The 26,851-nt window shown below is 38.5% G+C and overlaps 3 protein-coding genes across 15 annotated transcripts in view; all 3 read right to left on the bottom strand.

Annotated features, from left to right (window-relative positions):
* Positions 1-676: 676 nt before the first annotated feature.
* On the bottom strand, positions 677-6,886 carry myoz1a (myozenin 1a). Its single transcript, XM_084093177.1, has 6 exons — positions 6,636-6,886; positions 4,938-5,034; positions 3,237-3,424; positions 2,777-3,041; positions 1,795-1,966; positions 677-1,693 (listed from the first exon to the last, which is right to left on the bottom strand). Exons 2-6 carry the CDS (start codon positions 5,023-5,025, stop codon positions 1,459-1,461), a joined length of 948 nt encoding a protein of 315 aa, XP_083949303.1. The 5' UTR covers positions 5,026-5,034; positions 6,636-6,886; the 3' UTR covers positions 677-1,458.
* Positions 6,887-8,551: 1,665 nt separating this feature from the next.
* synpo2la (synaptopodin 2-like a) lies at positions 8,552-19,642 on the bottom strand. 2 transcript variants are annotated; one of them, XM_084092964.1, is made up of 4 exons: positions 19,213-19,642; positions 15,721-15,872; positions 14,846-15,555; positions 8,552-13,424 (listed from the first exon to the last, which is right to left on the bottom strand). In XM_084092964.1, the coding sequence occupies exons 1-4, from the start codon at positions 19,312-19,314 to the stop codon at positions 10,894-10,896; spliced, it is 3,495 nt and encodes a 1,164-aa protein (XP_083949090.1). In that variant the 5' UTR covers positions 19,315-19,642; the 3' UTR covers positions 8,552-10,893. The 2 variants fall into 2 exon arrangements, with proteins under 2 accessions (XP_083949090.1, XP_083949091.1); XM_084092965.1 differs by having other exon boundaries at positions 14,846-15,471; positions 19,213-19,454.
* Positions 19,643-22,079: 2,437 nt separating this feature from the next.
* Positions 22,080-26,851, bottom strand: part of camk2g2 (calcium/calmodulin-dependent protein kinase (CaM kinase) II gamma 2) — a 61,035-nt gene continuing 56,263 nt past the window's right edge. For 7 of the 12 annotated variants that reach the window (XM_084092969.1, XM_084092973.1, XM_084092975.1 and 4 more), the window contains 4 exons: positions 25,839-25,914; positions 25,100-25,194; positions 24,730-24,978; positions 22,080-24,650 (listed from right to left, as the gene is read on the bottom strand). In XM_084092969.1, coding sequence (XP_083949095.1) covers positions 24,746-24,978; positions 25,100-25,194; positions 25,839-25,914 — 404 coding nt within the window. In that variant the 3' untranslated portion in view covers positions 22,080-24,650; positions 24,730-24,745. Of the gene's footprint in view, positions 24,651-24,729; positions 24,979-25,099; positions 25,195-25,838; positions 25,915-26,353; positions 26,486-26,851 lie in introns of all 12 variants that reach the window. The other 5 variants (XM_084092968.1, XM_084092966.1, XM_084092970.1 and 2 more) reach the window with 1 other exon arrangement.

Raw genomic sequence — 26,851 nt, 5'->3', positions numbered from 1 at the left:
ATATGAAAAATGGCAATGCAACATGTAAAATGGCAATGTATTTCGTATTTTCATTTTCATTTTCCGAACCAAATATGCAACATTTGGAGCAAAATGGTAATTCAAAATCAATAATAGGCTATAATTTACATTTACTATTTCCTATAACATATAATTTAAACATATATTTTTTAATTAGTAATTGACCATAAATTGCCTAACTATATATTAAAAATAGGCCTAGGCCTACTTAAACAAAAATGTTGACATATTTCATTCAAATTCGTAAGACCAAACATTTCTTGGTTTGTTTCGAGATAAGATGAAATAAAAACTAAACAATAGGATAGATTTGTGAATCAGATTAATCAGTTAATGCTCCAACTGATTAATTTATTGAATTTGTTTTATTGAATTTTTATTATTTTATATATTTATTTTAATAGAAATAACTGATAATGTGGGTAATTTGTTCAATTGAACACTGGTTGTTGTGTTGCACGTTTTTCATTCACTAAAAAGAACCGCCTCATAAGAGTCATTATGAAAGTCCTAATGAAATATTGCACGGATGTGTGTAGTATTAGTGACATAAAACAAAATCAGATAGCCTATACTTCTGATCCACTTTCTCCTTCTCAATTTAGTTATAGTCACAAAAGGTACAGTATATTCACAAAAGACTGCAACAAAAATATAAGCAATTAATAATTTATTAAAGAATGGGCATGTAGTAGTGTGAATACAGCAGTTTTGAGTTTTTTATTTTATCACCCCTTGTTAAGTATTTGCATTAATGTTTGGATTTAATTAGTACATTGATGTGCATAATGTGATAACATTTCATATTACTTGTTATAACAGTAATTTACCATAGCAAGAACAACAATACAGTGTAAGGTGTTCCCCAGCTTAATTATAATCATAAGTACATGATTTTCATGACTATAATCAGTACTTGCTCATGTTAATTACATTATAATGAATGGTAAAGTGTGATGATATGTAATTTAAAGGGCGGTTCCAGATTATGCAGTCAAAACTGTTTACCTTTATCTAAATTACAGGAAAAACAGCAGTGTGTGCCAAGCAGTTCATCACTGATAGTGCTAACCGGACATTGTTGCCCAAGGCACGTTATTCTCATTTGTTCACTTCTAAAGTGCAACATGCAGACAAAAGATCAAGCGAATCAAAACATTCTCCACCTGACACCTTCATTTAAATTGATATAATCCCTGCATTCAATTCCTCCAAAAATACATACATATTTCTTTGCTTAAAGCTCACATTCAGATGCAGATTTAGAATCAAAGTTAAAAGTACAAGTAGAGACGTTTGCCATTCACATTTTAAACATCTTCCTGATGGATCTACAGTTTGTTGCATTGTGACTATGTGTGCATAGGTGTGTTTTTGGTTATTATAGTGCAGGGAAATAAGGACAGGCATAAATTAGGTTTGTTTAGGGTCGTAGGTTCACAGGTCGTCAGTCTCCCCATCAAATGGTATAGTATCCAACTCCATGTGAATGCTGCCTGGTTCAGCACTACCCCCCCAACCAATGGGTGTGCGGTTAAAGGAGGGTCGTGAGCCGATATCATGCTGGTACACCACTGCTGTTTCAGGCTCCTCAACAGCCACCTCGATGTCTGGCAGCTGGAAGGTCATCAGCTGAGAGGCCTTCTCAAAGCCTCCATAGGGCATAGCACTCCTAGACAGATTGAGAGATAGTAATTAAAGGCAAAAAAAGAGACCATATGACTGAAAAGTACAATTGCAGAGTGCACAGGAAGTGAAGAAATGCAACGGCACCTGTTGAAGCTCTTATATTTGCTCAGCTCCTTATAAGAATGGGGTCCTGGCATTTGAGCCTTCATTGTGGCTAGAAGGTCTTCATTGCCCTTCATAGCCCGTTCCCAAGGCGAAACGTATGTCCTCCCATATGCATCCCTCTTTTTACCCTTTTCCAGAGCACTTTCCTCACCTATATAGAAATAAACCATAAACTGATTGAAAGTGAAGTGATCGATCAAGTCACATAAGTAAAAGTGTTCATTAGTTAAAAGGATAGTTTGCCAAAATTTCAATTCTCTCTTCCATCATTTACTCCTTTCGTGTCGTTCCAAAACTCTATGACTGGATTTGTCCATTCAGTGAAAGTCAATGGAGTCCAAAATAACACTGGACCCCATTGACTTCCAATCTATAGACAAAAAACAAATGAAACCTTTAAATAGTCAACTTTTTTTTCTGTTCCACAGAAGAAGTCAAACAGGTTTGTAAAAGCATGCGGGTGAGTAATTAATGACAGAATTTTCATTTTTGGGTGAACTGTCTCTTTAACAACAGTGTTATTTTAGTATTATTTATATACTATTATAGTTTTTATTAAAATTCTTAAATTATTTTTCATTTTAGTTTATGTGCTTTTATCATTTTTATTAGTTTTAGTTCTTTTTAAATTTTACTATGTATGTTTATTTATTTATTTTTATTTCAGTTTTAGTTTTAGTTCAGTTTTCAAGTTAGTAATTTATTTTAGAGCTTCAGCTTTCAACTTATTTTAGTTAGTTCCAAGGCAAGATCTGTAATTTTCTTTGTTTAAGTTTCTCATCTAATATTTATTTTATTTTATTTCAATTTTTAATTTATTATTATTATTATTATTAATTGTTGTTTTAATTAATGAGAATAATTCTGTTTAACACAAGTTTTATTGTGAGTCTCCATGGCATGTTTCTAGTGTGGGTGAACAGGCTAGTGTATAAAGGTCTCCATCTGGGTTCCTACTCACTCTGTGAGGCATCTCCTGACACACCATCCTTCCCTCCTGCTCCTCCTGCTCCTCCTGCCACGCCGGCACCTCCCGCTCCTCCAGCGAGCCCACCTGCTAGCAGCCCACCCCCTGCTCCCTTGCTATAGCTTCCGGGTTTGGGAGGAGGCACTGGGGCTTGGCCGGTCCCACCAGCCTGACCAGCCATCTGTCTACCAATCAGGCGGCCACCAACATCCATCATCATCTGGCCCCCCAGGCTGGGCACGAACTTCTGGAGGTTATCCTTTACACAGAGTAACATGGTAATTAGTGGAAGAATCTCCAAATCAGCAATTTAAATAAGAAATAAGAACATGACAAGAATGAAGAATCAGAGATGAATTTAGAACATTGACATACAGAAGATCTGTTATTTAGGAATAATGACAGGCATAAATTAGGAATAATATACACAGATGTTCAGAGCTCTCCGCCTTACCATGGACTCACTGCTGAAGAGGTCGGGGTTGTTCTCATAGATGAACTTCTCCACACGAATCTGCCTCATCTTGAACATCTTGGAGCCTTTGTTCTTCAGAAGGGATAGCTCCTCCAGCATGACATCCTTGGGTACCCTGATTTTTTTCCCCAAGTCAAACTCTGAGGCCTCAGGCTCCGATTCATACTCTATTAAAAAAAGGCGATATTTGCTAAATATTTTATGTTTATAAATCATGTAATGAAAAAAGTCTGGTCAAAGTCTTTTATAAAATACACTCTAATAGAAGAAAAGGTTCTATATAGAACCTTAGAGAGTGTATGAATGCTTGAATCTGACTGGTTGATGAACGTTCTAAGGTGTGCAATTATTTTCAGGAAAAAAAATATATAATAGTGCTGTCAAATCGAATGTGTGTAATATATACACACATATATACAGTATATATAAATATAAATATATGTGTGCGTACAGTATACACACACAGAGACACACACATATATATATATATATATATATATATATATATATATATATACTGTATATATATATATATTATATATAGGCCTATATATATAAATATACTCACACATATATTATGTAAACAAAAGCTTATGTTAGATGCGATGAATCGTGATTAATTGATTTGACGCACACACACACACACACACACACACACACTCTGCCTATCTGTGCACATGCCTGGCAGCGTAATCAATTTAATATTTTGGAAAACTTGTATTTTGACTGTGCATGATATTATTATGATGAGACTATGCTTGAAAAGAAGGTCCTGGATTCTCTTATATCAAGTGTCGTCATATTTATACAGATATATTTTTTCTGCATTGTAATCATAAAAAGAACTAAGTAAACATTAGTCATCCTACCACCCACTGTTTGTGCTGGGAAATCACCCACAGTTCCTTGGAAATGTTCATGACTGTTAATAAACAATACATTTATTTGAAATTTATCAAGTCTTTTTCTGCATTAGATCTAACATCCCTCATAGCTTTAACAAGGAATAAGTGTTTCCTCACATCAAAATAATGTTGCCTAAGGAAAAAACAAACATGTACCAGGATCACAAGAGTCTCTCGACAGTCTTCACAATTCATTGGCTAAATTTTCCATTCTTTCACAACAATAATTTTTCACTCACGTTCAAAGCGTGAAAAAGAACATGTCGATTTCATTTTGTTTCCGCTGGAGACACTTATGTAATGTTCTTTCAGTGGAGTATGTGTCCCATGATTATAATGATGAGGGGGAGGAAGAGGTGCTCTGGTAATAATCAGAAACACAGCTGACATTTCAGCTATGAAATCTACAAGATACATGTTGTTGCTGACATATTACTCCTCATTAAAACATATTAAATCCAGACGCATGAAACCTTAGTGACAGGCTCTGAAATTAAGATGATGTTCCCAATAAACAGTTTCAAAGTGACACCTCATAAGACAGGCTGTCTACGCAGACGATTGAGGTTGTATACTGTCAGCATTATGGCATGGTCATAATCTAATCTCTTTAATGACATCTTTCAAAGAAGACACCTTCACACCTGTCAGGAAGGCTAAACAAACACACTCTTTAATTATATGAAGCACAAAAGATGGGAAGAAAAAACAACAACAGTTATTTAGTCTTAGACCCCATCAATCAATGATAAAGCTCAAATTGTGGGTGTCTCACCGTCTTGGGTTATGTGTGACAGGTCAGTGATGATCTTGGAAAGCTTTTTCCTCTTGTTGGGTGGGGCTGGTGTTCCTGACAGAGGCATGATTCCAGACTGGGAAAACAGAGATCAGAGTGGATTTGACCATATACAAAAACGCATCCTTGTCTTGTCTATATGCAGTAGTTATTGATTGATGAACAGGTATTGTTTTTGTGTTGTAAGCAAACTCTGCAGATGACACGGTTAGTCCCTGAGGAATAATGGGGAAGAACAGACACTTATCAATGACCTCACATTCCTCATATTGTAAGGACAAGTAGATATCTGTAGATGCTTGTAGTGTTTGCTTTGTTTGGGGTGGTATTTTCAGACACTGTTTCCAGACACAATTGATCTGAGATTTACAGAAAAGCAAACTCTCTATTCATAACAGAAAATACATAATTTATGGTTTATGTGGTTGGATCATTATGTTCCTACTTACTAAAACTGTCAATGTATTGATAAATACTACAGGTGCTTCTTCATTGTTTCCTTTTCAATAAATCCCCCCCCCCCCCCCCCCGAATAAAACAAAAATTAAAAATATTGTTAACTGATCAAGTGTTTTCTCAATTTCACTTTCCATTCTGTTAGTCCTTCATACAATTCCTAACAAAATCAAATTCCGTAATGACGTCCTCAGGTGACAGCATTTTTAGTGGAGCATCAACAATACAAATATGAAGTAACTGATTAATACATTAATACATGAATTATGTAATTTTGTGCTATTAATTGGTTTGTCTCACTTAAAAGCATTGCATCCAAATTTCAGAAATCAGTATGATAAATGTACTGTATGTATGTATTATATGATATCTGTATCTGTATGTAGTTCATACAGATCTGAATCAAACACTAAAGAATATCCAAATTTAGCTCTTTATTTCCGTTATTTTCATGCCATATAAAATAAAGTTATAATTAATAAAGTTTAACCTAATTTTCTACTTTCAAAGTCTGAGCATGGATGTCCATTAGTAAAGTGCAGTTTGGGCCTATTTTTAATTTTCATTTCATCGGCTTACACATAGTATATCTGTTATTTTTTCAAGGCTCTGTTAATGGCAAACACTGCATCGACTTGACTGTAACTCAATACAGTATGGCTATTTTTGAAGCGAGACCTATTTTAGTGACGAGTCGTGGCATTGGATTTATTTATTTATTTTGTTAGATACTCTGAATTTGTAACAAACATACACACATAAACACACCTACACAATGACTTATCGCATTGTAGAAATTGTAAATCTCCTTCAAACTGAATCGACACCACGAATTGATGTGTGGTGAGAAGAGGGGGGCGCACTGACCCACCCTGTAAAATAATCACAAGCTGGGGTCCACTAGGCTTAAGTTCCCTAGCTGGACAGTATGCTTTGCATTCCATATAAAATCGTCAGCCAGGTTGGGTGGGAGTGTTCAGCACATTCCCACTTTCTGGCAACAAAAAGGCACAGGGAAAATGGAGCATTCAAGCTGGATTATTCCAATCAATGCAAATTTACAATGAGAAAATGCTGTCAGTGCTTGCAAACTCTGAGTGGGTATCACACCAGCAAAAGGAGTTATTGCTGGTCATGTTTTCATCGCGTCATGCAGCTGTTAGTTGAACAGTGTGTGCGGTTAGTTAAGTGACTGAAACAAAAATCACATAATCCACTTACCAAGGCTCTAGACTGCTTACAAGACGTGGTTTCAAAGGTACAGTGAAAATAGGAAAAGGCTTGTGGCTAAGAAGTTTGGTACCTTTGACCTGTGTGGCTGGACCAAGAACCCAAGGCGTGCAAAATCCACTCGGGATTTGGATGGCAGATCTTCATGGGGGGAGGGAGAGTCCGGGTAAGAAGGGGGAGTGAGGGGTAAGGGGGCCCAATTGGTCTGCACAGCACTTTGCTGATGGGAATATCAAGAGACTAATATCTGTCTTGCAGATGCTTCATTGGCTAAATATAGAGAGAAGGAGAGAGACCGGGTGATTGCACATAGTTATCAAATAGCTTCAAGAGGCAAAAGTGCTGTGGTAGATTTGCACTTTTTCTTCTTTGGTTAGTCACCTTCCACTTGTGAGAGGATTTGCACTTTTTAAATCCAGCAGCGGGCCCCCTAACTGTGCTAAATTTATTTTTATGATAATGATTTAAGCACTCAGAGGGGTCAACGAACTTTAGTCCAATATAACATGGTTCTAAATAGTTGTAGTGTGAATGAGACAATTAGTGGTGAAATTCACAAATTTGCACAGAGTGCAATCTCACTAGTTTGACATAACGGCCTGGGTTGAAATAGAACCTTTAAGGCATGTATGGGTGTGTGTATGTGTGTGTATACACACACACACACACACACACACACACACACACACACACACACACACACACTCTCTCTTTCTCTCTCTCTCACACACACACACACACACACACACACACACACACACACATATGCACACTCACTCACACACACACACACACACACACACACACACACACACACACACACACACACACATATATTTATACACTGACACTATACAAAAATGTTAAGCTTTTTTTAGATTTAGCATTTCAATTAATAGTAAAATTACGTCAAATTGAATTGAATAATCCTTACATATTTTAACTGAATAAAATAACAATCCTTAATCAATTATTAAAATATGTAAGGATTATTCAATTCAATTTGATGGAATTTTACTATTAATTGAAATGCATAAATATATATATAAAAAAATACAATTATTCAGAACAGTAAAATTAATATAAATAATATAATTTTCTTTCTTTACTCCATAATGTCTCTGCCAGTCGGGAAGAATTATTTCAGGTGACATTTCCCACCTGTCTCAGAGACAATGCTTGTTATATCACTTTCTCACCCACATCATTTGCACTGCATGAACCCGAGATTCTCGCTATCTTTGTCAATTCAGGAAGGATCTACTCAAAAATGGAATCTAAATAGGGAAAGCTTGGAGCAGCCATAAAAAGTGCCTGAACATTATCAGTCCTAAATATAGGAGGACAGCATATGCATGAGAATGGTGCCAGGTTCAGCTGTAGTCGTCTCACCAACAGTGTGCAATACCACACTTCACCGCTACTAAGTTTTAGAAGAAAGAGTGTTGATTATAGATTTGGCACTATATAAATGTCAGTTATTGTGATTTAAAATTATAAAGATAACAGCAGGTGGTTGTTTTTTTGTTGTTGTTTGTTTGTTTTTTTGAAAAATAAGAAAACGCTGAAATGCTCACTCTCATGTTTCATTACATAACCCGATTTAAATTTTAAAATGTGAGACATAAGCGCCACCATGTGGTGATTAGTAACCTTCATTGCACGAACCATGTGGTTTTAGTCTTTCCTAAAGGGACACATTGATACTGATATTTTTTTTTTTTCTTCAAATAAATTAATCAACTATTAAAACATGCCAAAGATTAAACGAGTATGGCCTTTTTCATAATGGCTTTTTTTAAATAATTCACACACCATTATCCTTGAGAGTATACAAGTGAGGCATTAGGATCATAGCTGAATTACATGCAATGGTTTGAAGCTTGCCATGAGACAGAGACACTGTGTGAAATTTCAGGTTTTATTCAAACTATTGATTGTATTAGAAATACATGACACTTTCAGTTAGAATCACATATGTCCTAAAGTTCAGCTGAGCTCATTATAAGCATTGCAAAAAACAAAATCACCAGAGACATTAAAGGGTTAGTTCACCCAAAAATGAAAATTTTGTTATCATTTACTCACCCTCAAGTTGTTCCAAACTTGTATGAACTTATTTCTTCTGCTGAACACAAAAGAAGATATTTTGAAGAATGTTGGTATAACCAAACTGTTGGCACCATTGTCTTCCATAGTTTTTTTTTTTCTTTTCTTTTTTTTGTTTTTTTCTTCATGCTATGGAATTCAGTGGGGTCCATCAACTGCTTGGTTACCCATATTCATCAAAATATCCTCCTTTATCTTTAACGGATGAAAGAAATTCATACAGGTTAGGAACAACTTGAGGGTAAGTAAATGATGATTTTTGGGTGAACTATCCCTTTAACCACAAAGTGTTTACAAAGACAGACATATTAATCAAATGATTTGTACAACAGCCATAATTAAGAGAACTGAACAATGTAAAACTTTAGTTTATAAAATAAAACATGATAACAAACGAACTGGAGAGACAAACAAAATTGTGGCTCAGGTTTTAAACACCATATCTACTCTGTTCCTGTTAACGTCTAATTCAATTTCTAAATGTAGCCTAATTTTTTTTAAAAAGGAGAGTTTAAAAATGAAATTTTCTCTCCTGCCAGTACTGCAATCATTATTTATTCATCCTCTCTGAGTCTCTGTATATCTAACACATATTTATATAAACTGATTTCCTTTCTTTTAACCTCAATTCATTGTTCCCTTAATGTTACAAGGCCTCAGATTTTTTTTCTCTAAAGACGTTGCAATATTTTTGAGGAACACTTTCAAAAACAACCACAATTATCAGCCTCACTGCCACAAATGCCATTCAAATGTCATGTTGCTTTGAGTATTCTGACTAATTCTAGTAAAGCCAGTTGGCTAATAAACCTTCTAATAATCCTGGACAGTGCTAGGTTTGCACTTTTTACGCCTGTCAAATAGCCTATGTCTGTCTCTAGGACTCTTTCCAACACTGTATCTTTCCAACACTTACTAATTTGACCACTTGAATACGTTTCTAAATAAATGAATTAAAAAGATTTTCATTAATCTCACCCCTTTAAAATATAGGTACAGGGATATAAAGACTACACATCCAGCCAGAGCACATTTTAAAGAACCAGCCTGGTTTCCCTGTTTACTTTGCTCCTACAAATAGGCTGTGACCCTCATGCACCTGTTCAGTTCAGGCTCTGCCAGGAGAGATATCATTTCTGATTGACCTAAGAGCATACAGCAAAACAAAGCCTCGGCTTTTCTCATTTTCTTAGGGATTTTTTCTTTTCTTAAAAATGTCAAGTAGATCAAAGCTTTGCAAAGCGATGACACTTTTGTATGTAAAAGGTGCCAAAAGTCAAAACTCACACGTCTTGAAGAAATTTTGAAAGAAAATATCTCTAAATACCTCAGTCAAATCCATGTGAAATGTTTTTCTAGGCACTGTGTCAGAATGTAGTTATCTTCATCCCTATAAAATTGGGAATCTTGCACTACAAAACCCTGTTGTCTAGCAGTCACTGATAAATAAGTACTCTGACACATGACTGTCAATAGCTTTACAATAATTATTATTACATTTAGTAGGCTATTTAACTTGTTAGGCCCATTTTTACTGCTGTAACCTGATGTGTAAATGTAACAAGATATGCAATGAGAAAATAAACAATACATAACGCAACTGATAGGATTGAGAATAATGGGCATTACACACCTCTAGGGAGCCAGACCAAATGTGAGTTTGCCTAAACAATGCCTGAGTAGCTATTTGGCTATTGGTTAATATCCAATTTGCCCGCACAGCCTGAAAGATGTCAACACAGTCATTTCAGAGAAGAGCAAGTTACACTTCGATTGAAGTTTACAAAGCTAAACAATGTTTTTCTTATCATAACGTTGCATTACAACGTAACTTTACATTAAGACCAGGAACATGCATTGAGAAATGCATGCATGTAGGTTCAATTTTGATTTCAAAATATTTAACATGGGAGCATTTTGCAGAAATGATTGATTTTTCAGTTAAGTTTTGAAAAATAATTAATATACTCCACAGTATATTTTCATATGAAATGAAGAATATAATTTCTTTGTTTCTTCAAGTTATATTAAACAGATGTTAACACATTGATCATACTTTGATCACACTGATCAAAATAGGAATTTTGAGTCTGGAACAGAAGCAGATGGTTTAGCTTCTTTCGCATATAAATTAATACTGTCAGTGAGGTAGGGTTCCAGGCCTCCAGACGCGGGGCTGGATACCCCCTCTTGTTGCAATAAAGTGAGGTTTGGGAACTTGAATATGAGACTTTGGTAGGATTGGTGGTAGGGCACTTAACTCAGGGGCACTCTTAAACTGTTTGGCAGCTTGGAGCCCAGAGTAGCTTAGGCTTGACATACTTGACATGGGAGCTGGGGGTGAGTACGGCATGGGGTGAGGGATGGGCACAGCTGAAAGTCTGGGGAGCTCTGGGAGGCCTGGGGCCCGTAAAGGTGCTGAAGTTGATTCGGTCACAGGTTCAGGTGGAGGGGACGTCAGGTCAGAACGAGAGAAGTGTTCGCCAAGCGTGGTCTGTGAGCGTGGTACAATCACTGTGGGGTTGAGAGTTGGTGCTGACATTGGGGTGGGAGTGGAGAAACGTTTGATTTCATACACACGTGCTGCCTTTACTGGGATCTGCTTTGGTGGTGTCAGAGTGTGGCCCTCCTTCTGTTGCCTCTGGTATGAGGGGATTGAAGACTGTGTGCCAATGCCGCCACCAGAACTGAACATTGCAGAGTTCAGTTGGTAAGGCTGCCGCCTCATGAAGTCCAAGACCTTGATACCCTCTTTTGGGACACCATAAGTACCCTTACCTCCTTTGAAACTTCCCTCAGACACCTTGGCACCTCCACGCTGCACCCCAACAGGACAGGAAGGAGACAGCAAGGGGTTGTAACCTATTGGTGGAGGGGCACGAACATTAGGGGAGTACTTCCACTGGGATGGGGTTGGCAAGGGTTCCAGTGGTTGGATCAAGTCTATGACTGATTGGGATTGTTGGGGTTGTAGAGGTGCAGGCTGCAGATGTGGAGAGTCTACAACAAACAAACCCATGCGACTCTGTCTACGAGCAAACAGCTCTGCACCTTTTCCCTCTGCTTGAGGGATCTGTGACATTTCTGGTATGACCCGTGGCTTAGGAGCCACAGGCGGTGGGACCCTTGTCCTATTGTCATCAGTGTTGTGGGTAATATCTTCAGGTTCAGAATATACACACCTGGGTCTTTCATCTAGGTTCTGCACCATAGACAATAGTTCAGGGTTTGGTGAGTTCTTCTTGCTGTCAGGCATCTTAAACATTGGCTTGTATGCACTACGGCGTTGGGACTCTCGGAGAATACCAGTGCGGCCACCAGAGGAAGAGGTTTTTTCATGATTAACTTTTGGTGACAGCGAAGTAACAGGGCTTGTAGGGGTCTCAGAAGTTGTTGCGATGTTGTCAACAGGGATTGCAGGAGGAACAGCTGTTTTGTCATTTATAAGAAAGGTAGGTTCTTTGGTTTGAACTATGGGAGGTGGCACTGATCCAACCTGGATGTTTTCCACTGAGGAGCAGTGAAGAGCAGGTTGAGAATATGATTCCATGGATACAGAAGTAGATGGAGGAACAGACTTTCCAGGCATAAAGGGCTGTGTAGGTATCATTTCAGAAGGGACATATTCACTCATTTGATTCATTGTGACTTGGCTTACAAAGGAGACAGGGGTGACACCCATGTCATGCTCTTCTGATGCTGCTGAAAATGATGGTACCTCCACAGACACCGAAACAGGTCTGGGTGTCTTTTTACTAACTGCAGGGCGGAACACGACAGGAGCGGTGGCTGCCCGATTGATAACGCAGCCTGGGGCAAATGGACGGGCAGTTCTATTTAACACAGAGCTGGCAGGTAGTTCTGGTAGAGGAGTTGGTGGTAGAAGCATCACAGTTTCAGCAGAAGGTACTGAGGGATTAGTTTGGGGCACCACAGAGGGGGCTGGCACCATTGTGTTTAAAGTATCCCTGCTAACCATAACAGGGACAGCAGAAATGGCCTTAGGTGTGCTCATCTGTGTCATGCTTTGTGTTTCTGCTGGTGGAACCTCGTGATGTAGTGTTTTTGAAGGTCTGGCAGGTTTTGGAGCAACTGATGGTGGCTGGACATTGGGCTTTGTCAATAAGTCTGGTTGTGGTTGAGGTTGCAGTGTCTGTAATTGAGGAAGTGATTGCGTCTCTTTCAGGACAATGCCCAGCTTTTGGCTTTGTAACTGTTCTTGCGCAGCTTCCATTTTCTTTGCATGTTCCTCAGCCCTTCTCCTCTGCTGCTCAAACAACTGTGCCCCCTTCCCAGAAGTATCACTCAAACCAGGACTGAGAGCACCACCCTCTCCTTCCTGACCTCTGGAAGCAGATCTTTTCTCTAGCATCTCAAGATAGTCGCTGTCCCATGTGGGGTCCGGTGCAGCAGAGAAGCCTTCCTCATCAAATTCTGATTCACTGCCAGGAAACAAGCCATCCTCTTCTTGAGAGTCTTGCCTCATGTCCTCATCAACACTTCCAAAGCTGGTTAGTGTGTATTTCTTGGAGCGTTGCCGGCGCTTTTTAAACATCAAAACACCCTTTGAATGAGGGTTTGGTGCATCCGTCAGTAGTGAGGCGATGGTGCGGCACTTGGACCGAGCTTCTTTCACCTGTTTGTCCATGACCGTCTCTCCGCGGTTCAATTCTGCATTACATGAGATGAAAGATTTCAGAAAAAATGTTATTGTTATTGTTATGTTGTTATTACAATTATAAATAATTTTTTATGGCTTTACACCATTCACTTTATTCAGTCAGATATATTGTTGAATAAAGTCAGTCTCATTAGGCCTGCATTATTGTGCAAAATCAGTGTCCATCAATGGCCATACACTTGCTAAACTTTACTCCTCTGTTAGGAGGAGTTAGGATAGTTAAAGATCTTTTAACTGTTCTTTTAACAGTTTTCACATCATAACTCAGTAAAAATGTGTTTTAAATCAAAGCATTTAGCATCAGGGCCACTCATTATATTAATCTATAGCAATTAGAGAAAAAGAGCATGGTGCCAAATTGATTTGTCTACAATGGGGACAAGCATTATTTGCCAGTGCTTAATTGTGGTCCCTGAGAAGAGCATGAGAATGTTTAGGGTACAGATTAAAGTTATCTTTAGATTTATGACTGTTTATTTATGCTGTTGCTTGAAATGTCAGTGCTTCAAATAGCCGTAGCTCTGAATATGCTTGTGCACTTTATAAAAATGGTACTATGGCACATGACCAGAACCTAAAACTAACCATTAAGTCTCACCTCTAACTTAATCCCTAAACCTAACTGTTATCATAAGAGGGAATTAACTGAACAAGAATTAATGTAAATCATGTGAAGTAGCCGTTTCGTTGGATTTAATAACTGTTGAATCTAATGTTTGCACTAAATGAATGAATGGTTATCATCGTAAATATTTTTCATACATATTTAACATTAATGTTCTATTAATAGCACATTAGATTCCACAGCAAGTTATGTCAGCATAAACACAGATGCCAATGTGTTGTTTACCACCTGATCTGGGATCAACAAACACACATTCCACAGCTGCAGTCCAGGAACAGTGTCATACCAGTGCATGGACACTGCATTACTAGTGTCCAGGACCTGGAATGTAAAACCTGTGTAACTAATGGTGCGCATCTCATTTTATGGACACTAACCTGTCTTCTGAAGTATGCTAATTTGTGACTTATACTGATGACATTTAAGTGACTCTAAATTCCATTCCAGCCAGATGCTGGCTGTTCATGTCTGAAAACAATACTGAGAATACTAACAATCTTGTCCAGTATTTCAGCTGAGAATATAGGTGAAGAGAATGAGGCCTGTGAGGTGCACTGTCACCTGATATGAGCTAGCAGCTGGAGATGCTTCTGCCAGCTCATGCAAAGCAGTGCTCAGGTTATCAATCCTGCGAGCCTCAGGACAAATATAGACACTGGTGGGGGCTACTCAACCCTCTTCAAGGGTTTACATGCAGGCAACCACAAACAGTGACTTTAAGAATTTACAAAGCAGGTGTTCATGACAGTAAGCCAATCACAAGAGCAATAATCTCAATATACTCACTTGCTTGTTTTGCTTTATCCATGTATGTTAATGTGAGTTCCTCATCCACTGGATTGTCAACTGGACCAACCATAGGAACCATCTGACTCCGAGAGCTCAGCATAAGAGCTTCTTTGGCTCTTTCTAGAGAAACCAGAGGGGGAAGGTTTGAGGGCTCCTGAAACCCACTGTCTTCTTCCATTAGCACTTCTCGTGGGTTTTGGTCATCCGCACTCATGGATGAGGTCTCCGTTGAGGTCTGTGAGGACCAGGCTCTATGGGGAGGGGGCTGGTAAATCACTTCTTTGCGGGCTACACCAGGCAATGCGTCTTCCCTCTTATTAGGCCCCAAAAGATTGTACATTTGGGCATCCGAGGCACTGTCATACCCACTCATTTCTGAAGTCTCTGCTCCCTCTGGTGAGGCTCGAGCAGCCTTGCCAGGTGAATTGCTGGGACTGCGTCGTTTTGGTTTGCGTTGCCTCTCATGAGCAGCCACGTCTGCATCGCTGTCCGTTTCTCCGTAGTAGGCTTCACTGCCCGGCGGGGAGGTCAGTCCACTGCGTCCGGTCGGGGACATCGTGGGTTCACGGTGTATCTGCCGCACACTGGACTGGTGAGGTCGGGAGCTGGATGGTGACATGGCCCTAAGGGCAGCACGGTACTCTTTATCAATGCGGGGAGAAGGAGCTCGAGCAACAAGAACCACTGACTGGAAGCCAGCCGGTGCCCTGATAGACATGTGAGGGGGTAAAATAGCACAGGGGTGGTCAGAAACAATATCTCACAGCATCCCTGGCTTGGAGGTCTAAATACAGTCAATACAATCATTTACTTTCAGCTCCCATTTGAGATAAACAAACACATAAGCATTGGCAAAGTAAAAGATGGTTTACCTCCTAACTCGGATGTGAAGCATTCCTGGCATGCAGTCGATCAGGTTCATGACCTGGGCGTGCGACAGACTCCCACAGGAATTCTCATTGATGGACACCAGCTCATCTCCCTCACGTAGTCCGGCCCGACATGCTTTACTTCGCTTACGCACCTACAGGATAAATGCAAGTTGATAATGTATGAATAGGTCGATTTTTTAAATGGCCTTGGATATTTAACATAGAATATAACATATCAAATTCTTACCATCTTTAAAAAGTAGACCTGCAAGGAATCACAACGAGTGACATGAATTTGGTCACATGCATTTACAAAGTTCATAATTAGTGTCTCCAATTCACCTATCCTGCATGTGTTTGAATTGTAAGGGGGACCAAAGCGTACACATCAACATTGGGAAAACATGCAAACTCCATATCGAAAGGCTTCCTGACACAGCCGGGACTTGAACCAAGGACCATCTTGATGTGAGGCAACAGTGCTACACACTGAGCCATTATGTCACCCATAAACACAATACAAAATATATTTAGAAATAAAAAATATAGTTCTTAAACAATCAATAAATGTTTCTGCTACTAAGTGAGATGAGCCAGCAAAAAACGTGCAACATTCTTCATAATAATTTTATCTTAATATTTACAATATGAATGATGTCTAAATCAGAATGAAAACAACACAGTAGGCTGGCATAAACAGTTAACAACAGACTATGTGCCAGTGTGTTAGGTTTGTTTCTCAATTGGACCTTCAATGCCATTGCTCCAACTCCTGTCCTGTCTGTCATCTTACTCAGCACAGGACGTCAGGCTCTGATTTCAGTGGTTTTGTTCACAGTGACAGGTTGCACGTATTACTGAAGCTGCAATAATCAGTCTATAAATACTTACATTTATCCTTTAAATAAGAACAGTTTGATGTGTTAATGACATTTTACATTCTCTGCTCTTTAATACTGTGAAAGCTCCTGAATCAATAAACCTGACTGTTAAAGCTTGGGTAGGCAATGTTTTTCATAAACACTTTTTGACACCGGTTGAAATGCTCTTCATATCCTGATGGCAATCTATAATAGAAGTGGTCTAAATATTTAAAAATGTACATATACTGTGGAAGTCTCAGGACCAAATTATATATTTTTTTTTTTCAAATATTCAGTCCGAATGCAATGATATGTCAAACAACAAATGTATTTGCATACCTTCGCGCACCCTGCTCATGCAGACTTCACACGTCATCAGCGTGTCCCATGAGTCTATGCCTAGTTGTAGACAGAGGCTGAATCCGAATTCTCCCCCTATAACCTCAAATAGGCATTATTTGAGGGGACAGCCATTTGTAGTGGTGTCCAAAACTATAGTGGACGTTATCGAGTGCACTCATTCTTTTACCACATTGCACTGCAATAATGTACACTCAACGTCTGTCCGAATTTGCTCCTTCAATCCTTCAAGTAAACTGTATTAGTGGACTAACATAGGGAATAATGATTGAGGATTTAAAGGGTGATTTAGGATTCAGCCAGACAGCCGTGTGCCGCAAACAAACAGCACCATCTTTTACTGTTACTTTTTAACCAAATCAACGAGCTTATGCTGTGTTCACGCCATGTCATAATTTCAGTAATTAAGAAACGGCAACCCATCAAGTTGTATTCGGAGCTGTTCATGACCGACTCGGATTTATGCTTAAGGAAGATTAACGCCAAAATGAATCTTTAGTAGTCAAGTGAAGTACAAGTCAGAGCTCTTTAAGATGTTTACATTAATAATTATTCTAACGTTATGTGCTTTGAGACATGAGGTAAATTAACGTCATTTCTCGTGATGCTTTGCAGACTCTGCTCTGGCTGTGCGCTATCATGTGTTTTGGAGGAGGTGGGGCTTTGGAGACGCTCTGAAAGGACGGTGGGATCTAATGCTTTCAAAGGTAGCTTTCTATTACTGGCGTCTCTGAAATTTCCTACCTCAGCTTTAACAGAACATTTTATAGTATGTGTGCTCCTATGGCCATTGAGCAAAACAGACTAAAGCAACATGGAATATGGGTCAGTGATCTGGTTTTCCATTTCGGATCCTTATCCTGTTGCCTGTGGTTTTTGGGATACAGGTTGTAAATGCAGAGGTACAGGTTCAGGACCTAGTGGTGAACTGGATCTGGAAACTGCCCTGTCTAAACTGCATCCATACCATTAGTTTAATCTAATTCCCTTTTGATGACAAGCATCTAGCTATCAATAAAAAAAACAATACTTCTCATGATAGCCAATATTAATGGATGCATAAAACAGATAACATTATTATACAGATAGACAGAAAATAGTCAATTAGCACTGTTGTTACTCCTGGCCTGAATGATCAGATTCGGTATCATATTAAACTAAAATACAAAATCATGGCCATTTTTATTTCCTATACAATTACAAACATATATGACATCAACATGACCATCAAACAGAATAGCTGCTTTATGATTACTTGCTAAATACATTATATACAGGACATTGTATCCTTTATAAAGAAAACAAAGTCTCCTGGAACTGGAAGAAAGTAGACTAATTTCTTTGAGAGATGACAAGCATGGTGTGGTGTGGGACCAAATTCGATTTAATTAGGGCAAGTTTTATTAAATATGACCTGAATCCTGAAAGCCTGAGGACAGTTATGAACTAAAACAGTGTGCTAGAGTATAAAGTTCAACATCCTTAATTTCTATGATAATATTCACTAACATTATAATGTATAATCTGCTATCTACTAAGTCATTACAAAATAACAGCAGAAATCAACATCACAAGTTTAATACATGTATTATAGAAACACTTGACAGTAGCTTCCCATGAGCTACTACAGTCATAAATTGCATATCAAATAATGTGTCATTTCAGCTATAATTATCATTCTACTGTACATATTAAGATTTATTCTTCAAGCTTGGCTTGTTACTAGTAATATACCCTTGAATTATTACTATAACTAAATTTACAGTTAGTGCACTTTCTATTTAGGACTCAAAATGTTAAGGAGTTTGGATAGTACTTGGAAGTTCACAGCTCTATGAATCATTTTGCTTTTTTGGTAAAGGATCAGTTCCACACCACACTCAAAGTGCAGGGGCCTGTGCTTCTGGTGTCCATTACATCTTAAGGCTGCTTTAAACATCTTAAGTTTCTTTAGAACTGAATAATTGTAGACGGACACAACGTCCACCCCGTTTCACAGCCTATTCCGGACTAAAATGCATGTTTGACCTGTTTTAACTGAAAGCAGCTTGCACTGACATATCTTAAAATATGTCACTGTCAATGTTTTGTCTCAAGATGCACACCATTAACGTTCTTTTTCTTTCTACTGCATGTTTATTAAAGCTACTTAAATGTCCTAATTGAACTAACTAACCCTGGCTTCGTCTAAGCCCGGTCTGTGAAACCAAGTGATGTATTGTGCACCTGTTTTAAGTTAATTTTATATTGATGTTTCCAGCAGTCATACCTTGGCGACCTGCAGAGGCTTCTGCTGCTCGATTCCTCCCTGTAGTCGGAAGCCCCATGGTGCTCCTCCGGATAGGGTGATGATAACCTCCTCAGCCACCATGGTGCGGTCTGTGCTTGCGTCTATGGTTCAGTTTGTTGGCCTGGGGGGCCCTCAGTTCGCGCGGTCCATGTTATTAAAGGGCCCCCTCAGAGAAGACAACTACTACTGCAACTATGTCCTTCTAGTAGCCCACCTGAGCTGAGCGTGTCACACGAATACACACAGATCCCCTCCCACACCCTGAGCTGGATGCTGGTGATAGGAGCGCAGCCATAAAGTCAGTTAAAATAGAGAGGGAAAGAGAAGTGATACCCACCGTCTCCCTATGAAGTGGAATCTCATGCTGGATGAAGGTAGGAACTAGTTCATCACAGCTGTGCTGTCACTCAGAGCTGGCGTGAAGGGAGGGGGGCGAACATCGCTGATATAAAAATAGCCCTTTGCCTCTCTTGCTAAGCGGACAAGCTTTTTACCGACATCAGAATAGCAACAAGTTGATCTGAGTGTGAAATTTAGATAAATTATTTATGTATACAAACTATCATTGAAAAATATCGAACCTTTGTTTTCTGTAAAGGGTGGTCAAGGAATTAGACTGCTGTCAGTTGAGTTTGTGTGGTTATTCTTTTCTAGGGGTTATATTATAACATCAGGACCTTCTAATTTTGTGGCATGGAACAGTTTGTTTTATCATTGCATCTGTACACACACTGACAGCAGACCTGTGTTCTCTTGGCGGCCAAACTGGGACACTTGGCCAATCAATCTTTCTTTAGACAAGCACGCACATACCTGACCTCAGTGGGAAATTAAAAGAGACTTGGTGACAATTTATTTCCACATACATGAGTAAGACTTTGATCACTATACATTTTAGACATAAAAGATATTTTATTACATTCCCAAATGATAATTCAGTAAGGTTCAAAAGTCTGGGGTTAGTAATTTTTTTTTTTTTTTTTAACAGGGATGCATTAAATTGATCAAAAGTGTCAAAGACTTTTACATTGTTATAAAATATTTCAGTTAGAAATAAATGTCCTTTCTATTCATCAAAGAATATCTAAGTTTCATCAAAAAACTAAGCAGCAAATCAGTATATTAAAATGATTTCTGAAGGATCATGTGACACTGAAGACTGGGGTAATGATGATGAAAATGCAGCTGTCATCACAAGAATAAATGACATTTTAAAATATATTCAAAAAAGAAAAAAAAAACTTTTACGGTTTCTTTCTGGGTTTTAGAAACAGCACATGAAATGTTACCATGTGCCGGTTAATACAACATACCACAAACATAAAGAAAGATGAAATAATAACACACCACTTTTCCCCCTTCTTATTATACCTTCTTATTTGTATATGACCACATGAAGCCATAGCACATTTTAACAGAATAATAGAAAAAAAGAAAATAGAACATAAAAGTTCTGCCATACTTAGCCAACAAATAAGACACGCCCCTCTTCCTAAGACCCCACTGTATTAAGTGATATCTTTCAGGGAGTAAGATCATTTTAGAAACTTGCCTGAATAACACCACATCTGGTTTAAAGGTGCAGACATTTACCTCTAGGGTCCCCTTGAGTAAGTGCTGGCCCTAGACTTCTGGGGGCCCTAAGCACTGTGAGGAGGCCCCGTCAATCCATTCATAAAAAGATTAAATTAATCCCCACCCCCTAATCTGTTGTTTCAGAGCAGTTTTGCTGTCAACAAACAACATGAATGGATTTCATTCATGTAGCTATAAAATGGTGGTATATATAAACCATAATATGGCACTGAAGGTACACTGCCAATATTCTATAATGGGAAATAAAAATGAAATAAATACAATACAATACAAAATATTAAAAATAGAATTAATTAATTTAACAAGTCTAAATAAATGAAGACTGAAAGTCCAAAAACCAACAACAACAAAAACAAAAAACATTAAACTGATAGTAAGAACACTGTAACACTGAATCCAAATTTTGGTTGACAGCTATATAAATGCTTTCTGAAAGTGACTGTGCTCGAACCATGTAGCTGTCAGAAAAAATATAACAGAGCTGAAATGTATTTCCAAATGTGTGATTTACTAACAAAACTAAATAATAATATAGTTTCTCTAAATACAGAATGCAAACTTTAGCCCAATTTAGCCCTTTTTTAAAAAAGCATTGACGGGAGTCAAAGGACAACTTGTATGACTGAACAGAAATGTGTTTATTTCTAAGAACCTTTTGATTATTGATGTGTACTGACGCAAACTGAAATTTATTTACATCATGGGGCATTTCTAACAAAACACAGTAGACCAATACTGAATCTGGAGGTCTGGACAAGCCATAGCCATACGTTAAAGGGTTAGTTAGGGTTGTAACATCATGAGGGTGAGTAATTACTGACAGAATTTTAATTTTTGGGTGAACCAACCCTTTAAGATACATGTCATGTTATTGCCTGCCGAAACGGTAATTACATAAATACAAATCATTCAGTAGTAAGGTATATAGTAAAATGTTTCCCACATGACTTCTCTTAAGTTGAATCCACATTTGGATAATATAACATTTTTAATGAAACTAAATTGCATATTTACACTATCTTTGAGAGCAAGGGGGCCCCTGGTGGTTCGGGGGCCCTACGTAACTTGCGTAACAGACAATGCCTTGAGTACTTTGTCTTGTCCTCGTGTAATCAAGTAGGTAAGCTTCAATTGCAAGCTGAGCAGGAGAGAAAGACAGTGATGTTGAGATGATCTTTTATTAAATGCTTCCAAATGTTTCAACAATAACAAAGCTATGATGGTTTAACAACATTCAAACAAACACTTGATAGATTTAAATTCATAGTTTTATTAATTGTATGGTCATGCAAAAAAATCCAGCATCCAATTAAACCTCAGAGTATAATCATATGTAGTCCCATCATATATGGTTACAATGCAAAAAAACTGACAAAAGTGGGGCAACATACCAAGCTAAAGCTTTGTTAATTTCTTTTAGTCCATTTCTTTACAAAATGAGCATTTTAGCATTGGAAACCATATCTCAGAGCCACATGTCATTTACCTTGAAGATGCAGGTAATATACACAATATTTCAAATTTAGGTAACACAGACAGTGAAAATTATTACAAGAAAGTTACACATGCATATTTTCCTTCTGCTGAACTGCATATATGGTTTGGTTGTGAGAGTTATTTAGTTCAGGAATTATTCACTTATCATACAAAGGCGTTTGTGTCCATCTAACAGTCATAAGAAATACAAGAACTATAATCTCCTGGATCTGGAAACATTTTTTATGTAAGTTTAACAGACTAAACTGCACTTTTTTTCATATCTGAGAGGACACACTGAGTGGAGGAAGTGGCCAGGCAGAGACTAGGACTGAACACACACTGCAGCAGAGAGCGCTGATGAAGGTATGGCAGACATCACAGTGCCAGACGGTTTCATCGGTGGACAAGTGAACTCACTAACAAGATGCTGTAGGGCAGGAGTACTCTCTTTCCTCCCTTTTTTCAACATATAAACTTGGGTGCAACATTTGCCCAACTTTAAAAGGTAATGTGTCACAAGAAATGGCTTAGCACAGAGTAAAGGGGGGAAAACGGCAAGCCCCCTAGGCATCACAATTCACACACAGGATTCTACATAATAACACGGTCAAGAACAGTGTTCCAATGTATTACAGTCACACAGATCAAAATTAAAGGGAGCACAATGTGTCCATGTGCTTTAACCGACATTTTTTAACTACGCATGTTTACTGTGTACTGAAAGTCGGATGAAGACGACTGGCTAAAAGTTCGAATCATCCCTCATCAATGATCTGCATTAGTATTTACAGGTTACACTGAAAAAAATAAAATAAAACAAGACCTTAAAAAAAAAAAAATCAACATCCCCAGAACAGATTCTGCCACAAAATGGACCCAAAAACACCCTGGAACTGCATTCATCAAGTCATTTTCATTCAATAACCAGCCTGTGGATGCTCAGGTGATCACTGGTTTACCAAAACCACACTCAAGTCACTATATATGATGAGGAGACATAATCAGAACAAGTGTACAGACACTCACGGAGGGGTAATGTGACAGATTGGGTCTTCTTCTAAAGCGTGGACCCCTATGGATGGATTTCATAACCTGAAGTTGCAAAGCAGTCCACAAAAAAAGTGAACAGAACAGCATAGAGTCTCAAGCTTGTGTGCAAAACAGTACAGGCCATTTCATTTTTTCCTTTTTTGACATGCTTATAGTCTACAAAATGATATGCACGCAGCTGGAAGCCTAAAAGAGTGAGCAGAATAACCGTGAGCGTGTTTGTGTGTAGTGTTTAGCGCCCCCTGGGGACCAAGAGACATACAACAAACTTGAATCAAAGTAAGTGAGAGTTCTGCAACTTCAGGTTCAGAGAGCCATGAGGTTATGGGTGTAAACATACATGAAGGCAAGTAAACCAACCCAACTTGAGTTTAGGCCTCACGTGGAAGTGTGTGGAAAGAAGATCTACGCAAAACACTATAGCAACGAGCATCTTGAACCCAAGAAAGAACATTTAAACTTACACAAACATCTCCTCACCCTTTTACCCCAGACTGTTTTGTCCTTTCTCGTTATAAATATCTATTTATGCACAGCTATATTAAATCCTGTCCCACTTTAAAACATTTGTCTTGAAAACACAAAATACTTTCAAATACAGCATCATTCAGGAGATTAAAAACCAAGAGTTCCACAAAAACACGACAGAAAGCCAGAAAGAAAATCTTCCCCAACCCCATTCTCCCTTTTTAATAAAAAATAAAAGCAACATTAAAACATCCTCTTCTCAAAGTCTAAGAGTCTACACTTTGGTGCGTCAACGTCTGATAAATTTTTCGTTCCCTCTGATATGCCATGCCATCACATTCTATGCGTAAAAAAAGAGGACATAACAGAAAAACGTTTTCTGAAACGTAATAAACTCACACCATTTACCCTTAAAACGGCGTGTGCTCTTCAAAAAAATTCACATTTCTGGTTCTAACTTCCATTTCTACCAGCTGTTAATTACACATGTGAAGATCTCAATATTTTTACAATATATTATTAATACTTTAAACACCATTTCCGAATGTTGGGCAGCAGAGATTATGGTTACAGACAATACAGCGCCCCGTGTGGGCATTAGAAGCATGCAGCATCCAGAAGGCAGGGCTGCTGCCGTGGCCGCCCGCCACACATCTAGCTAGAGTTGGACTAAAGTGGTGGCCACTTTTAAATAGATTTCTTAGTTGTGTAAATTTTTTCCCTCACGTTTTCGAAACTTCAAGAGGTTCTCTTCTGGCCGGGCTCCAGGCGGCAAGACGTGCACGGAGAAGAAATGCTCCAATCAGCTTTAGTATTCAGGCATGCTAAGGGAGAGAATATGAAGAATACTAAATAATATTTCACTTGTTGTGTCGACACCAAGATGTCTGGTGGTCTATGTACCTTTGCCCTGTGTGCTTCACTGTAGAGGTGCGGCAGGCGCTCCGGAGCAGTGGAAGTGGATGTTGAGCCACTTGGCATCTCTGCGGTGCCACACACGCGTCTCCTCTGATTGGCTGCTGCGTGGCCGGCCCTGGCTGTCGATGTACTGCGTCAGTCGGATATATGCGATGCAGGCGGCATCCTCTCCGATCAGGTGCACGTGAGGATTCAGGATGGTTGTGTGCACAGGCTTACTGTTCTTACTCAGCACTGTAGTCAAACACAGGCAGTAGACAAAGGTACCATACAACTCAAGTGAATTTGCTTAAAAATACAACAAACTTAAACATCTTTATTGCACTTTAGCACATTAAAAAAGCATTAGGCCTACAATTCTCAAAGTAGAACTTATGGAAGTCCATTCCCTCGACCAGGTTTCCAAGGGCCTCCGGCTCAAAAGAGGTCAGGCCAGGGTCACAGATTCTCCTGGAACAGTAAAGGTTACAGAGATGACAATGCAAAACACTTTTCAGTTTTGACTGTAGGGCTTCATGTGCTTTCAAATACCTGCCAGTCTGAATATCAATGAAAATACCATAATACAATACAATACAATAATTCCCGTCCTTTCATCATCATAAAACATTGACAAAAATACGGCATACTTTTTTTGTTTAACTTTACCTTTAAAAAAAAAAAAATGATATATGCAAATTGGCATAATTTTATTTAACATGCACACATTTGCAATATATTACACAAAAGTTAAACATATTCTACAGAAAATGGTTGGTGATCTTAACAGGTTGCATATTTAAACAAAATATTCCATAAAATGTTTCATTCATGTTTTAATTAAACACACAGAATAATATCCACCAAAAGTGCTGATCAAACAAGATTTTTTAAAATGTTCTCTTAATTACCAGCAATATCAATTAAAGTGCTAAATCTTAAATATGGGGTTTGTTCCTATTAATAAATATAAGATATTCTATTTTCTATATGCGCAACATTAACATTTTGTTGGCTGTTATTTGGGTGAAAATTTACCAACAAAAATGATCCATAAAATGCTCACAATGTTTAATCAGTGATATGTGAAAACAGCATATATAAACAGTACTTACGTGTAAGCTTCAAAATCTCCGTTGTTGATGGCCTCAATCAGCTGCTCCGTGATTTTAATGATCTCCTGCTTTCGTGCTGGTGTTTGGAGAGACAGGAGGAAGCGCAAGGACACAATCAAGGTTTATCCACATCCATTATTTGAAAACTGCAAACCAATGTTGTGCTCCTAGCTGGCCCAGAAATCTCATTCAGCCCATGATTCAACAGGAAACTGTCTTTCAGTATCTACCCAAGCATCCTGATTTTAGCACAAGCATAGGTCATGAATGACTTGTATTCAATGATTATTAAACGCTTATGATTTCAACCCGCTCAGTAACCATAAGCCAACCATAAAGTACAAACAGTTCACACTGGCATGAGCTCATGATTCCTGCGGATGGACATGTTTCGCTAGAGGACTGTAACAGTGTGATGAATTGCAGGGGCTTTTGTAAAACCAGAGGGAATGTCTGTTTAGAAAAACATCAAATTCACCATATCTCTGTCACTAAATCAACAGTCTAAGACTTACACTGCTGCCTGTGCACGCTGCTGCCCCCTGGTGTTGTGGAGGCTGGAGCAGGTACAGCAGGCTCTAAATCAGGACAGGAGCTCTGACCTGAACTGCTCCAAGCAACATTCTTAACATCATGTGGTGGTTCGGCTGCAAGACAACGGGACACATAAACAAAACTGCAACTATGCACACAGAGATGCTAGGCCACAGCAAAGCAAAAGCCTGACAAACACAGTGAGCACTAAACAGAGACAGGCTGTGTTTGGAATAGTATACTACTCTACTACTATTGCTACAGCTGCATGTATCCTGTGCACAATATGCACATTTTCTGTATGCAGAGCTGAATGACCAGTTACACTTGACAAAACATGCAGTATTAAACACAAATGTGTGAAATACTACATCCCACAATGAAATGAGCTGAAATTCACCTTCCGTTTCTAACGTGATAAGAAATTTTATTGACTTAATTTTTACCATCCATTTCTTCAGAAAATGTCTACAAAAATT

Source organism: Abramis brama (genome assembly GCF_963993115.1).
Source record: "Abramis brama genome assembly, chromosome: 19".
NCBI lineage: Eukaryota > Metazoa > Chordata > Actinopteri > Cypriniformes > Leuciscidae > Abramis > Abramis brama.
Note: the sequence above shows the minus strand (reverse complement) of the source record. Positions and strands in the feature narration are given on the sequence as shown.